Source organism: Panulirus ornatus, chromosome 18 (assembly GCF_036320965.1).
Source record: "Panulirus ornatus isolate Po-2019 chromosome 18, ASM3632096v1, whole genome shotgun sequence".
Classification (NCBI taxonomy): domain Eukaryota; kingdom Metazoa; phylum Arthropoda; class Malacostraca; order Decapoda; family Palinuridae; genus Panulirus; species Panulirus ornatus.
Genome location: NC_092241.1, coordinates 53385743 through 53403799, shown reverse-complemented (window position 1 = coordinate 53403799; position 18057 = coordinate 53385743). Strand labels below are relative to the sequence as shown.

General features: G+C 38.8%; 1 protein-coding gene across 4 annotated transcripts in view; it reads left to right on the top strand.

Moving 5' to 3' along the window:
* Nucleotides 1–12946, top strand: part of LOC139755104 (uncharacterized) — a 607993-nt gene extending 595047 nt beyond the window's left edge. For all 4 annotated transcript variants that reach the window (XM_071673233.1, XM_071673236.1, XM_071673234.1 and 1 more), the window contains 2 exons: nucleotides 6404–6524; nucleotides 9242–12946. In XM_071673233.1, the coding sequence (XP_071529334.1) occupies nucleotides 6404–6524; nucleotides 9242–10859 (1739 nt within the window). In that variant the 3' untranslated portion in view covers nucleotides 10860–12946. The remainder of the gene's footprint in view (nucleotides 1–6403; nucleotides 6525–9241) is intronic.
* Nucleotides 12947–18057: the final 5111 nt, after the last annotated feature.

The following is an 18057-nucleotide window of genomic DNA, read 5'->3' as shown; positions in this document are numbered from 1 at the left end:
ACAGACCCAACATTTCCTCCTCCTCTCTCTCTCTCTCTCTCTCTCTCTCTCTCTCTCTCTCTCTCTCTCTCTCTCTCTCTCTCTCTCTCTCTCTCCCTACCTGATGCTGCAGCCGGGTCTCTACTGTTTTTGTGGGGGTCACAACACACTATATCGTGTTTTCAGTTTAGGGAGAACTATATTTTTTTTTTATCGTGAGCCTGGAACGTGTTTGATGTTGGCTGTTGGTTCGACCTAACAACAGAGGAAACTTTTGGGCAGGAACATAGATCTCTTCCGTACCATGATTATAAATACTTAACGTCAAATTATTGAAAATTACTCAAATTTTGTTTTAGCGCATTTCATAATTATTGACAATTTCAGTGTTTACTGTGAGAGCAAATGAGGAAGACTTGGATATGAAAAAAAAAAACTTTAATGATTTGTTTGTGTACAATTATTTAAGGGTTTGTTTATGTACAAATATTTAATGATTTGTTTATGTACAATTAGATTTGGAGTCAGGTGTGTCCTTGTCCACATGGGACTTCAGGACCCAACATTATGTATGTTTTGATTGTACTATGTACCACTGTATCCTGCCTTATCTTCCAGTACGGCGTAAAACATTATTTCATATTTAACACGATTTTCGTAAAAGACGTATAAGCTGGATCTGTCCTGCAGTTTTCTCCGATGAAAACAAAAAAAAAAAAACAATTAAGCTAACTTTTCACACTCAAAATTGGTCCATTTCAGTCATTTGGGAAGGGTTGAGCATTAGCAAGGACGTCTACACTACACACTCGTTGTCTTAGAAATTTTACTGACATGCTGATGGCTTTTCTTGTCTTATGAGTTCACAGCTCATGTCTTAGAATGGTAGCTTTACGCTGACCCTCCGACACATTACAAACCAAAACTAAAGGTTCGCAAACCTAAAAGTTACAGAGAGAACGTTTTGGATGTAGGACTCACAGAAAACGTGTCCTGTTATAGGGGTTACGCCTAGAACTTTGCCTTACGCTTAAACGTTCACCATCCCTGAAGTGATATTTATACAGGTCCTGTTATAACCTCCATATGGTCCCCAATTCCTTAGGATTTATCATTGAATAAACTGATTCAACGGATAGGCACATCAGACAAAGTTTGTAACCCCTACATTGTCGCATGTAAGAATATTTATATTCTTACAAACCTTGATAGTCAAAGCCCAGATACAAACTGAGTATGTGATCTTACAGTTATCGTAGACCTCTGAATGGAGAAGTTTATTTTTCGATAGATGGACGTAGCTTGATGTTGACGACCAATTAATGGCGCTCCCAGCAACTTGAGCAGCCTGGTGGTGGTGACGGAGGGGGGAGTGTTGGGCTGCCTGAAGCCCTTACTTGCAACCTGGCCAGTCTGTTAGTTGAGGAATGGGATAGGAGTAGAAAGAATATTGCCCACGTATCTCCCGCGTGTCATAGAAGGGAGGGATATATATATGTATATATATATATATATATATATATATATATATATATATATATATATATATATATATATATATATATATTTTTTTTTTTTTTTTTTTTTTTTTCCAAAGAAGGAACACAGAAGGGGGCCAGATGAGGATATTCCCTCAAAGGCCCAGTCCTCTGTTCTTAACGCTACCTCGCTAACGCGGGAAATGGCGAATAGTATGAAAGAAAGAATATATATATTATTTTATTTCTATTATACTTTGTCGCTGTCTCCCGCGTTTGCGAGGTAGCGCAAGGAAACAGACGAAAGAATGGCCCAACCCACCCACATACACACACACACACATATACGAACAAAGTGCATAGGAACGCGCACCTTCATAGAACATACAAACCTCCAACAGCAAGAGGCAAGAGGGGTCCTGGGTTTGATCCTGACTGTTGGAAGTTTGTATGATATATATATATATATATATATATATATATATTTCGAGGGAAGCAGTGCAAATGACTGGGAGATGTATAAAAGAAAGCGGCAGGAGGTCGAGAGAAAGGTGCAAGTGAAAAAGGGGGCTAATGAGAGTTGAGGTGAGAGAGTATCATTAAATTTTAGGGAGAATAAAAAGATGTTTTGGAAGGAGGTAAATAAAGTGCGTAAGACAAGAGAATGGGGAGGTAATAACAAGTACTGGTGAAGTGAGGATATGAAGTGAGGGTTTTGAAGGTTTGTTGAATGTTTGATGATAGAGTGGCAGATATAGGGTGTTTTGGTCGAGGTGATGTGCGAAGTGAGAGGGTCAGGGAGAATGGTTTGGTAAACAAGAAGAGGTAGTGAAAGCTTTGCGGAAGATGAAAGCCGGCAGGGCGGCGGGTTTGGATAATATTGCAGTGGAATTCATTTAAAAAAAAAAAAAAAGGGGGTGATTGTGTTGTTGATTGGTTGATAAGGATATTCAGCGTATGTATGTTTCTTGGTGAAGTGCCTGAGGATAGGCAGAATACGTGCATAGTGCCATTGTACAAAGGCAAAGGGGATAAAAGTGAATGTTCAAATTACAGAGGTATAAGTTTGTTAAATATTCCTGGGAAATGATATGATAGGGTATTGATTGAGAGGGTCAAGGCATCCGATTGGGGAAGAGCAGTGTGGTTTCAGAAGTGGTAGAGGATGTGTGGATCAGGTGTTTGCTTTGAAGAATGTGTTAGAAATACTTAGAAAAACAGATGGATTTGTGTGTAGCATCTAAGGATCTGGAGAAGGCATATGATAGGGTTGATAGAGATGCTTTGTGGAAAGTATTAAGAGAATATGGTATGGGAGGTAAGCTGATAGAAGCAATGAAAAGTTTTTACCAAGGATGTGAGGCATGTGTACGAATAGGAAGAGAGGAAAGTGATTGGTTCCCAGTGAAAGTGATTGGTTCCCAGTCGGTTTGCGGCAGGGGTGTGTGATGTCTCCATGGTTGTTTAATTTGTTTATGGACGGGGTTGTTAGGGAGGTGAATGCAAGAGTTTTGGAGAGAGGGGCAAGTATGCAGTCTGTTGTGGATGAGAGAGCTTGGGAAGTAAGTCAGTTGTTGTTCGCTGATGATACAGTGCTAGTGGCTGATTCTGGTGAGAAACTGCAGTTGCTGATTGAGTTTGGTAAAAATGTGTGTGTGGGTGGGTTGGGTCATTCTTTCGTCTGTTTCCTTGCGCTTCCTCGGTAACACGGGAGACTGCGATTAAGTATAATATATATATATATATATATATATATATATATATATATATATATATATATATATATATATATATATATATATATATATATATATACGCACACACACACACACGAATAAAGTGCATAGAAACGCACTTTATATAGATAGATACATACATAGATAGATAAAGTTTGTCTGAGGCATGGACTCTGATTATCAACCAGCGCCCAAGGGAAGGATGAACCACTAGAATTATGGATCGCTTTTCGCGACCAGGATTCGAACTTATGCGGGCTCGACCTCAGAGGGTCAAGGTCAGCAACGCTAAGCGATGCATCATGGAAGGTCTTCGATATCTAAGCCTTTTTTTTTTTTCTTCTACATATCTACTTGTTTTATCGTGTCATTGCTTTCGCAATATTTTTTTTCTTTTTTAATGTGGCGAATTGGTCACTCTTTAGCTTCACCACGCTTGATTTGGAGGCAAGATGAGTGTGGAAACAATGATAATAAAGGTCATTATTGGAATTGTAGAGCCTCGACCAGATGTCATTTTTGCCTTCCCCGCTAGTCGCCAAGCTCTGATTTCAGGACTGTTTAACCTTTTATTTATGAAATGTAAACAAGACCTTGCAACATTTCCCCCATTCCAGCATGGATGACCATATCTGTAGTAAGACACCCGCTTTTCGCACAGCCTGAAGTAAACTCGTCAATTCTGAACAGAACGTGTTACCACTACATCATCAATTCTCATTAACATGTATGCACACTTGTCCCCAATTGAAATCGGACTATATTGACTCGGCAAGCACGAAATCCAATCAGAAAGCTGTTGGAATGATTATACTCGAAAAAAGTTCCTTTTAGTGATGGTATCGTAAAGAAAAACATGCTTACATGCATCTGGCTCGTAAATGGTAATGGAAGGCTTGATAGCCAAATGTTCTGCGTACACATGCGTACTTAATGATCGGCATGGAAGCGATGTGGCTCACGCCTGGCCACTTGATGTGAATCAGGGCGATCACTAGGAGGTAACTTTTAGGTTCTCCCTCTGCCGTGACGATTGTAAGTAGAGAACCTAGTGACCATGGCGTCTTGTCTCGGTCATCGATAGAGGGCGAGATAGGTAAGGTCTTTCGTTCCCTTATTGATCACACACACACATTATATATATATATATATATATATATATATATATATATATATATATTTCATACTATTCGCCATTTCCCGCGTTAGCGCGGTAACGTTAAGAACAGAGGACTGGGCCTTTCAGGGAATATCCTCACCTGGCCCCCTTCTCTGTTCTTTGTTGAATCAAAAAAAAGAGAGAGAGAGAGAGGGGGGGAGGAGGATTTCCAGCCACCCGCTCCCTCCCCTTTTAGTCGCCTTCTATGACACGCAGGGAATACGTTGGAAGTAATCTTTCTCTCCTATCCCCAGGGATAATAGATATCAATTGGGAGGTAAGTTTGAATGGAGAAAAACTGGAGGAAGTAAAGTGTTTTAGATATCTGGGAGTGGATCTGGCAGCGGATGGAACCATGGAAGCGGAAGTGAATCATAGGGTGGGGGAGGGGGCGAAAACTCTGGGAACCTTGAAGAATGTTTGAAAGTTGATAACATTATCTCGGAAAGCAAAAATGGGTATGTTTGAAGGAATAGTGGTTCCAACAATGTTGTATGGTTGCGAGGCGTGGGCTATGGATAGAGTTGTGCGCAGGAAGGTGGATGTGCTGGAAATGAGATGTTTGAGGACAATATGTGGTGTGAGGTGGTTTGATCGAGTAAGTAATAATAGGGTAAGAGAGATGTGAGGAAATAAAAAGTGTGTGGTTGAGAGAGCAGAAGAGGGTCTTTGAAATGGTTTGGACTCATGGAGAGAATGAGTAAGGAAAGATTGACCAAGAGGATATATGTGTCGGAGGTGGAGGGAACGAGGAGAAGTGGGAGACCAAATTGATGGTGGAAAGATGGAGTGAAAAAGATTTTGAGTGATCGGGGCCTGAACATGCAGGAGGGTGAAAGGTGTGCAAGGAATAGAGTAAATTGGAACGATGTGGTATACCGGGGTCGACGTGCTGTCAATGGATTGAACCAGGGCATGTGAAGCGTCTGGGGTAAACCATGGGAAGTTCTGTGGGGGCCTGGATGTGGAAAGGGAGTTGTGGTTTCGGTGTATTATTACATGACAGCTGGAGACTGAGTGTGAACGAATGTGGCCTTTGTTGTCTTTTCCTAGCGCTAACTCGGACACATGAGGGGGGAGGTGGTTGTTATTCCATGTATGGCGAGGTGGCGATGGGAATAAATAAAGGCAGACAGTATGAATTATGTATATGTGTATATATGTATATGTCTGTGTGTGTATATATATGTGTACATTGAGATGTATAGGTATATGTATTTGCGTGTGTGGACGTGTATGTATTTACATGTGTATGTGTGTGGGTTGGGCCATTCTTTCATCTGTTTCCTTGCGCTACCTCGCTGTCGCGTGAGACAGCGACAAAGCAAAATGAAAATAAAAAATGAATTATATATATATATATATATATATATATACACAGACACGTGTGTATGTGTGTGAGCAACGTTGAAATCCACGCCCTAGCAGGGAAAATGGGACGCCTTTGGGACGAGGAATTCTTAACATGACTACACTCGTTTTCTGTCCACTGGTGATCATTCAGCGTTAGTAAAGGTGATTTCTTGTTCGCTGCGTAACCACTTGCCTTTGTACCCCAGTGACACATTGCTGTTTCCCATGGATTAATTATGAGGTCAGATGAGGGGTCATACATCGTAAGTGGTCAGGAGAAGCGTTAGTTGTGACAATCTGAAAACTCTCCTTACCCATTTTTTTTTTTTTTTATTTATTTTCGAAGTGAACAGTGATTAGGTAGATGGTGCAGTTGGCTGGTCGTACGTACACTGCGGGCGGGGAGTGAAACAATGTGGAACTCTTCTTACCCATCGTTTTTTATTGTTTTTCTATTTCCTCATATTTCACTTTAATTCCATTAGGTTTTCTTTTGCCCATTTGTAGTAGTAGACATGTAGGTCTCATCGTGTCTAGGTTTTCTCCTTCATGTTCTGTGCCGACTGTTCTACACTTAGTGTCATGTACAAAACACGTGAGGGAGAGAGAGAGAGAGAGAGAGAGAGAGAGAGAGAGAGAGAGAGAGAGAGAGAGATTGATTCATGCTGCTTGATGTTAACCACTACTTACCTTTTCAGACGGCGGGATAGGCATGATGAGTCTAGCCAAGAGAGCAGTGCGCTGGTGTCCAACACGAGCTCTTCGTCGTGGCCTCTCACTCTTCCTGCTCTGGTGTTCCCTCTGTTACCTCGTCTTCAGGTGAGGAGTGTTTGTGTGCTTGTGTGTACATCAGTATCTCTTTACCTTCCCTAACCCAACTACGAGTACCTCATAAAGAGGTTTTACCATGACGTAAAGTTGGCTCGTAATGTTTTACTGCATATCTTGCATGCTTGATGGTGCCACTCTCCTACACACACACACACACACACACTCATTGTGTGGTTGACTTCATCCTGGGTTCTGTTATAACCCATTTGAGCGAGCGCGCGCGCGCGTGTGTGTGTGTGTGGAGAAAGTGGTACGAGCAGACAGCTTAATAACTTATTTTCTTTCATGTTTGATAACCTTTTCCTGGGCGCTTCACATGCCCAGGTTCAGTCCATTGACAGCATCTCGACCACTTAATACCACATCGTTCCAGTTCACTCTATTCCGTGCACGCCTTTCACCCTCCTGTATGTTCAGGCTCCGATCACTCAAAATATTTTTCACTCCATCCTTCTACCTCCAGTTTGGTAGGTCTCTCCATTCTCCTTGTTCCTTCCATTTCTGACACATATATATTCCTTGTCAATCCTTCTTCACTCATTCTTCTAGTATACAAATACCAAAAAATATTATATAGAGTGTGCGTGCGAGAAGACTTAGCACACTGGAATGTGACCTTGGGAAGACATTTAAAATACACGGAAGTATCAAAAACATGTGGGCAGAAACAAAAACAAACGAGTAATTTTACATACATACATTATTTGGACAGTACATCCCGTTTTTTTGTTCATGAGTAACAAAAAGATATTTGTAACTTAAGCAGAAATTCCATCAGGATCCTGAACCTCATTTGGCCCAGTAAGACCTTTTAGTATTTTGTTCACGTCTTCTGTAGATAATTCAGTCCTCGCCACTGGCATGAACACTGGAATACAATTGGTACAGTAAGATATAGTATGAGCCACCATGGTGTTAGCTGAATAGCAAGATAGAAGAGAGGGATGGGGAAAGTTGGGGATAGGAAACAGCCTGATTCGTCCAGGGTAGATTAGTAAACTGCAGAACTTGTTGCATTCCACTCCCGTAACTTTCTTTTAAAATACATCCTCAAACGCTATGCACTCGCTCAGTGGCTCTAATCCCAATAACCTCCTTCCCATTATATCTTACTGGTGTTGGGACTATAATGTCTTCCACTGTATAAACACTTTAGAACATATCATCCAGTTCCTCATATATTCTTGCCTCATCCTCATCAGTTCTTTCCTCCGAATCCCTTAACCTGATTGGCTGTTGCTCCTTTGACAACTGCTTGTGTGTGTGCTGTTTTCTTTATTGAATATGTGCATAAAGAAAGGGATGGCGACATTTGTGGGGTTCCATTTCTTTTATATCGATCAAGCAGTTAAAACATTTTACTGCTGGCCAAATCTATTTCGTCTTTTACAATGTCCAGTTCTCCGTTATTGAAGAAATGCATCCTTACGCCCCTCCTGACTCTTTTTCATGCCTGGCGTCCTAATATAAATTCTTTGTTTTGGTATTTATTTATTTTTTTCATATTCGAAGACTTAACTGTACCAAACAACTTATGCACTTAACAGTATTTCAGTGAAAATTCAAGAATTATTATATATCTTTTGGAAGCATTACATACTATTCTGGTTGCCATTCTTCTTAGCACTGGGACCATGATCTGTTATGCTTTCAGCCATGACCTTTTAATTGTCAAAAAAGTCCTGGTATGGAGAGGATCATGACTTGTTTAGAGTATATGCATTGTTATTTTGGGGACCAATTGGTCGGCTTCTTACCATGACCATGGGGAGCATGAGTTAACATGTAGAAAGAACTGTTGTTACCCTTCAGTCCATCTGGAACTATAATCTTTTGTCATGCTAACCTTGAATCTATACTTGATAACTAGGCTTTTGTCATGCTAACTCTGATCCTCATTTGGTGACTAGGCTGCTTTTGTCATGCTAACCTTAGCCCTCTACCTGGTAACTAGGCTATTACCTTTGGAACTGTGTCCTTTTATTATGAAACCCTGATCTGTCCTAATGACCATGACCCTATATACCATTAACCCCAGACATTTACCATAATCTCAACCTGGTGACCGTGAAGTGTTACATTACCTCTTAGCTAACATACCTTAAACCTAGTACATTATCTCTTAGTTAACAGTACCTTATACCTAGTACATTACCTCTTAGTTAACTGTACCTCATACCTAGTAGACCATAATCTATTTGTGCGACCTACCACTGGCTGCACTCAAGAAACAGACTAGGGCCTCAGACCTTTTACGCTGAATACCATGAACCCTTATCATAAATGCTTTGTATTCTGATGACCATAACAGAATCATTCCTTCCTTGTAACTTCACATAAGACCTGTTACCATGAGGAACGTGACCTGATGAGCCTGTAAGTGATCACTCTGGGAATGTTCTAAGTTTGTATTTTATGTTCATTATTGGTATAGTGTTGGTTGATTTTTACTTTTGTATGATTGAATTTTTTAGCTAGTTTATGGGTTTTTTTTCTGAGGGATTGCCTGTAGTAATCTAATATTTTTTCTTGATTGGTTTTTAGGCAAATTTACATTTGATGGTTGAATGATCACCATATTTTATCTTTACTTTTGTTCATGACAGCTGCATGATATATTGCATGACAGTACACTTAGATATTCAGTGTACTGTTTTGTCTGTACATGTACATTTTCTTCCACTACAGTGACTCTTGTGTTGCAGGTTCTCTGGCCAAGAAGAGTCAGCATTAAGCCATGGTGGGACAATGACAGGCCGTCTCTTGCTACAAAAGATTGTGGAAACGCGAGCACCGCCTCTTGCCACAACAGAAACAGCACCCAATGTGACCACAGAATTCAACCCCTTTGAGCTGGAGCCATCCATCGATAAGTCTCCATCACTGTCAGACCAAGACCTGGCTGAGAAGATTCAGGCCAAAATACCCAACTTGCCAATTCGCTATTGGCAGAAGCACAAGGGCAAAGTCATGTCAAAGAACAAGACTTGCGCTAAGTTCCCATCCCTCTATGAAATAAGTTTCAACAACATGTATTGGCAAACAATGAGGACCAGCAATGGCACTTTTCATCTCTATGGTGCATATTATGATAACAGAACTTTGGTAGTCATGAAACCAGTTATTCGTATTTTAGGCATGATTGATCGCCTTGAGCCCCAGGTGAAGACCCACTGCCAACTCTGGTTTGATGGATATAAGGAGCCAGTGTTTGCTAAAGTTTGGGAGTATAAATACATCTGGTATAAAAAATGGGGAAACTATAAGAATGGGTTGTTTCAGCCTTACTTGATAGCATGCCAGATTCCTCCAGGGCACCGTCATTTGGTGCCCGAGTCAGTCTCCTTAGTGGAGCGACCATGTGACATGGCAACTACAAACCTCAGAGTTATAAACAATCGACCTGAAGGAGGAGTAAAAGAAAATTTTGCAGTCTGTGTAAAGGGACTTGACTTCTTGCATGATGATTTGAGTGTGAGACTGGTTGAGTGGTTAGAGCTGCTTTTCGTTTTGGGTGCAAATAAAGTTTTCCTCTACGATCTTGAAGTTCATCCCAATATATCAAAGGTATTGGCATATTATGAAGAACAGGGACGCGTAGAGGTGACCAAGTTGACATTGCCAGGTGAGCAACCAAATATCCCTGGTCTTCTTCATATGTATCTTAAGTCTAAAGTAACCAATAAGCGGCAGAATGAATTGATCCCCTATAATGACTGTCTTTACAAAAATATGTACCGCTATAAATACATTGCTTTGCTGGATACGGATGAAGTTATCATGCCTAAAAGCACTATGTCTTGGAAAACCCTTATGGAAACCGTCATACCTAAAGCTCTCAAAACAAAGAAGGATCCACGGGCATCCTATAATGTCCGTAATGTTTACTTCTTTGACACTATGCGACACTCCCATGGATGGTTCAGAGAGATACCTCATTATATGCATATGCTGCAGCATGTTTATCGTTCCCGGAATTATACCAAGCCTGGACAGTATGTGAAGTGTTTCCATGACCCTGAGCGGGTTTTGACTCTACATAACCATTTTCCTCTAGCTTGTCTTGGTGGAGGCTGTTCATCTTATGCAATAGATACAGAAGATGCTCATTTGCAGCACTATCGTGCAGACTGTGTAACTACTCTTAAAAAGTCATGTTCTCAAGAGTACAAGAACCACACACTTTTAGATACCACTATATGGAGGTTCCGAGAACCTCTGGTGACACGTGTTACAGAAACACTTTTGCGCCTTGGCTTTTTTAGCCCACCAACATCATCAAGATCTACTGACGTCCCAGCATCTGCTGTCAGGAGAAAGTGATTTGGAGATTATTAGTTTCATCCATGTGCCTTACCTGGTGTATTTCACCAGTGGTCTAGTCCCGTCCACTAGCCACTCCATATGTGCCCTCTTCTTGCAGATAGGTCTGCCTTATAAAGTAGCTATGTTAACTGGATGATCCTTGGTGCTGCAGAGGATAATGTGAGAGTTGTCAGTGGCTGGTGGTGGGCGTTGCTCAATAGGGGTGTCAACGTCCCAACCTACTTTAGAGGTTATCCCTCCTCTGTGGAACATGTTTCTCACCTGTGATCAAGATCCACGTGTTTTTAAAAATAGGAGCTTTTGATACTTTTTTTCACGTAACCAGTCATGCTCTTCAGAATTTAAACTTCCCAGTGATGAAACTACTTTTATTAAAAAAAAAATCATTCCAGTAATCAGTATAAGTTTAAACACTTACTGTAAAAAAATTATAAGTGACAAGGCACTTCTTGTGTCCCGCACATATGAATTGATAGTGAAAATTAAACTAAAGTATAACACAGACTTGATCAAAATGTGACATATTAAAATAGCATTATTTATACATCCATATTGGAAAGGATCACCTCTAATTAGTGGAACGAAGGTCCAACTGTGATTTGTAAAAGGTATCATATCATGCAGTGTAAATACCACACCATTTTTTTCCTCTAAGATTTTCATTTACTATTGCTTTTTTTTCTGGTAGACAGAATATTAAAGAGGATGCTGTTAGTAGGTGTGATTAATACATTATGCCATTTAACAGTATTATAGTACTTATTCTCTGGTATTGAAGAATATCATTTGCACCTCACATGTATTCAGTTTTAGATAATGTTTGTTCATAGTGTAAAAAGTTTCAGTTACTCTTTTGCAGGTTTTGTTATTTTAGGGAGAATGGTAAGCAAGTGGCAGTCAAATGAAAATTTTTCTACATTGCAATTTGCTATATACCTCTAGTATTATAGGTAATGTAAGGTGTCCGGCCAAACTCCAAATTAATCTAAGACATTTCCTTCTAATATAATGAATGATACTGTCTTATGTATGAAACACAGAATCAGATGTGAAAATATTAGACATATTTTTTGGTTTCAGAACCCAGAGTTTTGTAAAGATTTAAAAAATCAGCAAATCCATAGGGGATAGTGTAAGAGGATGATATATATTTTGTAACATCTCTCATTTATAAAGCACATCAGTATGAGGTAAAAGTATACACAGTATACTGGTTACTTATGTAAACTAAGGCACATGCCATTAGTTCTTTAAGATCTAAACATCTGAGTTGTCAAGCGCAAGTTTCTTATGCACTTACGTATGGATTCATGATATGGCATGTGTGTGTGTGTGTGTATGTGATGGTGCATGCTTGTGAATACTGCTCATGTACAGATCAGTCATTGGTTCTTTATCTGTTTAAGCATGGTAAAAAAAATTTCAGAAAAGGAATAAACATAAGCAGTTAGAGATATTTATAATGTAATGTTCGTCTTTTTATGTATATACTTTGCATAGCGTTCATGAGCCCTCTTTTACTTTAATTTTGATAGCTATTTATAATTTTTTTTCTTATTTATAGTATGTACTCAGTTGTCCATCCTAATTGTAAGAGAGCTCTCTGGCAAGTCGTAAATGGTGCATTAAAAAAAGGTAATATTAACTTTCAGGTCTTTAATCAAGTGGTGTGCAGAATTCAGATACGATTCACTGAATAAGAAAGACTTTTCTCTTTCATAAAGCATATTTAATAATGATGGCTTTGAATACATGGAGCCTTAACAAACCATTTACTCTATGTGATATCTTACATAATTAGGGTTGCTCAAAAAGTAAATCAGTATTGTAAGATACATCTTACTCAAGAAAAAGGGGAAATATTTCTTTTTTGATGTCAAGCATCAGCTTATTTTTTTGACTGTAGAGTATGGCTAGTAGTACCTTACCAAATTGTCAAAAAACGGTATGGGAGAGACTTCTTCAGTACTTAATGTGTAGATACTTGTGTCATGTTCATTATGAGTGCCATTATCATTGCCTATTTTCAACATTAGAGCCAAAGTTGACTTTTGTATTGAAAACTGAATAAAACTATAAAGGTATTGGTGAGTTTGATATTCCCTATCCAGAAAGCAAAAGTCTGAAACTAAATCATAAAGCTGGAGGTACAAAGCCACAAAAATTAAGCAAAGCCCAAAGTGGATAATGACATAAATACAGTAACACTGAGAAGTTCCTTCTGCTATCCATGACAAATGGACTATGGAATAGGCTCCCATTGCTATGTCATACATCACAGAATTAGGAAAACCCCCATTCTGTTAAGAACTAGTCTTCTGGTTCAAGGAAACCCAAGCCTGCAAAAGGAAAAAGCTATAATACCACTTTCACGACCACTGACGACTACCTACTTTAGCAAGTGCAACCTCATTCAGAAACTTGGCTACTACAAAAAGGGCCAACCTGTGAATTAAGTTGTGGAGGAAATCCAGAAGTGAAGCATTACTTAGATCTTCATATTTCCTTTTAAGCATTAGCCAAAAAGATAACTTGCATGTTTTACTGATTACTTTAATTTTGTGTGACCTGTACACTTATACCAGATGGCCTTCATCTAGAAAGACAATGTAGCAGTAACTGATCCCATGTTGAGAAGCTTCTGTTTCCTTAGCAAGGTGGTGAGTAGGGTGTCACGATTAACTGAAGCTTTTTATGTATGTGGTTGTAATCTCAAAACTGAAGAACCCTTGTCATCCCTTTATACTCACTGTCTAAACTGTTCACATTTAAATCACTGGAATCAAAACTTTTCAGAAATGATCTATGGGTGGTCCTTTACTGCTGTTTATAATTTCATGCTAATCCAACATCCAGCATGCCCATGAGAGGACAAATGGCATATAACTGCTGGAATTTCTAGTCTTCATGTTGGAAACCAGAGTAAACTGAACTAAAACTTTAAAGATATGATCTGATGTCCAACAGAGCCACTAATGATTAAAGAAGCAATGCAGGTTCACCTAAACTTTTTTTTAGGGGGTGGTGGTAGGGAGATGACAGAGACTATAAATTATAAACTAGGATTATGCATAAATACTTTCCTCATCCTAAAATTAGAACTGCTAATCATCAACTAATATCAGTGAAAAGCTTGAACTTTTTGAGCTAATAAGGTTAAGCAGCATTTTTATCCAAAAGGAATCAATGACATTTTCTGAGGAAGTGGGAATGGCATACCTGAGCAAGACCTTGCAGCCACTTAAAATAAATATTAGCTTGGATACTTTACACCAACATTTTTGACATAAATTATCAGTGTGAATCATTACTCTCTCTGCAAAGAATGGAAAAACACATCACTTCCACCACAAAGTTTAAGAGAAATATGACAATGGACAATGACCTAGAAGGCAAGACTGATGGGAAATGACACTATGGGAGATGTGCAGGAAGTCACAACAGGAATTTATTCTGGTAGGAAAGTGAGGAGGAGAGTATTGAGGAAAGTGACATGGGAAGTGGAGGTCAGGAAGCCATCACAAGCTTATAAACAGGTAGGGAAAGAAATGGAAAGAGTTAAACCGAAAGAATAAAGAAATCACTTGGAGCCGAAAGTAACGGAGGACATCATGCAAAAGGGTACTTGCATGATTGGCTAGATTGGCATATCATTTTGAGGAAAACTGTAAATTTCATCCCATAAAATGTCTTAAGCTTCCTTAACTCTTGGGGGACTAACTTTTCTGCAGTTTATGGTGTCAGGACTCAAGCCACACTTGTACAGGGTGTCTCTTCCAACACTCTTCTAATTGGAAATTAAGTGTGCCTTATCAATATCCAGAGATGGCTTATGTCACAGTCATCTGCAATTAGCACTGGAAAAATTCTAGTGCTAGTCACCCTTATAATGTGACAGTGTTGTGTGGTCAACAGTATCTGTATTGGCTGCCTTAACCCACTAATATTCAAACTGGTTTGTGCACTTTTTAGTATTAAAGAAGCCTTATGTATAAAGTAACTACAAATAACATCAAGAAAGAATTTCAGTGTTAGTTACCCATATAGAATGAGGAAGGTACACCCCAACCAAATTAGCGAGTCCCTGGGGCACTAATGATAATGATTCAGCGGATGTTGCACAGCTTGCACTGGAAAAACCCATGTCAACAAACAATATCCTGAGTGTATGCAGTGCATCAAATTTATGTCTACACAGCAACAAATATGGTTACACTACAATTTTATTAAATCTTCTTTCAATGAATACAATTTGAATACTTTTATAATTTTTGGATACATCTACATCCTGGGAACATCCCCTAGATTTTCTTCACCCTGTTAGGGTTAAGAATGCAAATACTGCTCAGAGCAGAGATGCAAATTTTACCATGCAATATACAAATCATTGATGGAAAAAAGATTTGCCTCCACTAGTACTGCCAAGGTCACTGTGTGGTAGGAACAATGATGCTTATAACTTGAGATGATTACAAGACACACCTGCCATTGAAAAATAAGAAAATACATTCAGAACACAGTCAAACTGAGATGGCAGAATTGTCCGAGGAAGAAAGGTTGCACTGGCTAACCTCTAAAAAAGGATGAAAAAAAAACACTATTCCAGGCTCAAAAGAGCAAGGCATACTAATACTATATACATAAAACAACTTTGAAATGTGAAATTTCCTTCAAAATTTCCAACATGCAGGGATATATCACAAAAAAAACAAAATTCCCTTCACATACACATATTTAAAAATTGTATGAATAGTAAGGGTTGGATCCCAAACACAGATATAACACAGATATAACAAAACAGGAAGAAAATGTGGAATTGGACTGTACATAAAAGATTCTTTTAAAGTGAGCCTCTAAATTCCTTAAATGATGCACAAAAAGTACTTTTTGTCACGTCTGAAAACTAAAACCCTGTCATAATGCTAATATATTGGCCACCAGATGCAAGACCTGGAGAATGTACAGAAAAATACAAAAAAAGACAGAAACCTACTTTGGCCTCCTTGACCCAGTGCCAATCATAATCCTCTTGTGAGCCTTGGAGCTACAACATTTAGAATGGAACCAAGTAGGAAGCACCATGGATAAACATGCAGAGATGAGAACTATTTAGATTGTGTAACAAGTTCTCTTTCAGTCACCAAATAATGGAATCAAGCAGATGATAAAACATATTAGACCTAGCCTACATATAATGATGGCCTAATCTGCAATATTGCCATTTCAAATGCAGGAAAAACTATCATGGATGCTAAACAGCCACAGCAAATTACCGCCATGGAAGCAAACTCAGCAATCTAAATCTTATTAGTATTTCGATGAAATAGGAAGAAGCAATAAATGTCTGTGACATTATGGTAAACTCTGCTGAGTATCAAAACACCAAAGGAATGAGTTGAATTCATGACCACAAAAGCACTCTAAACATGCAAAGGACATATACCAGAGAAGAAAGGGTAAAAACTAAAGGAGAACAAGATACTCTATATATATAAAAGGCAACAACAAATTGCAAATCTCACCTAGCCCAAAAAAAAAAAAAAACTTATTCACACAGACCATAAACTTAATATTCATATGATACCCGAGGAAAAGAAGAAAGAGGCATCAGTAATTAGAAAGACAAAATACTCTGATGCATAAGCAAAATCCGAATAGAGGACCTTTAACTTCATTGGCCTATTAAGATCACAGAGGGTATATACACGGATGACTGCCAGGAGGAGAGTGAAATGCAAAATAAGCAAAATGAATGGGTGTACAGGAAGCCAAAAACCACTGTAAAGACAAATGATGCAACTATTTCGAAAACATTACACTTAATAGTTCTTATACCCTCACTAAAGGACTCAGAGGGATTCGAGAACATGCCCATACAACATGCCCTAAGACCATATTCCTGGAACTGTCTTTTATTAAGAAATGCAAAGCATCATTTGTGGGACTGACTCTCATGGTAAACTAATATTCCAGTGACCGCCTGTACTAAACTTTTCTCCAACTGCAACATTATTTACAAAATCATTATTTGTAACTAGAACTAAATGTATTATGTTCTCAAGTTGGTTTCTCAACCAACTGTATTAGGGCACTATCAAGCAAATCTAAGTAGAGCCCATACCACTTAGATCATGGTATGTTGAAATCTCTCAACGATCAAATCCTGTTAGTAATAAATTTCTGGTAACTAATCATGAAGTCTTTTGTCTGTCTCGTTTCTGCATTGGGGAACTATGAACTAATCCTAAGGTTATTCTCTTATGCAACTTACCTTTGATTTCTACAAATATGATGGAGTGAACTCATTTTTGGCACAATTAAGATGAGCATTAACAAAGAGCAAGACAACACCACCTACTTTATTTCCCCTCTTATTGTTAAACAAAGTGTACCAGGAACTGCATATTCAGCAAGAAAGTTTCTATTACTACCATATAACCAAGCTCCCGAAGTACCAATTATATAATTTTTTCCAGTGCAGCTATCTCCAATTCTGAAATATTTTTACATACTCTATGCATGTATATAATACTTAAGTTTTGACAGTTTTTGGTTATCTTTTTTTTTTTATTTTGCTTTGTCGCTGTCTCCCGCGTTAGCAAGGTAGCGCAAGGAAACAGACAGAAGAATGGCCCAACCCGCCCACATACACATGTATATACATACACATCCACACACGCAAATATACATACCTATACATCTCAATGGACACATATATATACACACACAGACATATACATATACACACATGTACATATAATTCATAGTCTGCCTTTATTGATTCCCATCGCCACCCCGCCACACATGGAATAACAACCCCCTACCCCCTCATGTGTGCGAGGTAGCGCTAGGAAAAGTCAACAAAGGCCACATTCGTTCACAAACAGTAAATCTTTTACCAACATCACCATTATAGTGAATTTGTTGAAACATGTACTACTGCTAACATGTAAATATTCAAGGTACTCAATTTGTGATGCTGTTTTCAGTTTTAAAATTTCAAACATGCTTTTGTTCATAAGTTATAGCTTTATGATATTATACACACCACAGAGTAAAGCTTACACCAACATCACCAATTTGAAGCTAGTTTGTTAACTCCCATTAAAAATATTCAAGGCCCTGGATAATATATTTACAAAGTGTTCCAGACCTGCCAGGCTGTATTGGTTACATAAGTCTGTGGGCCATGGTT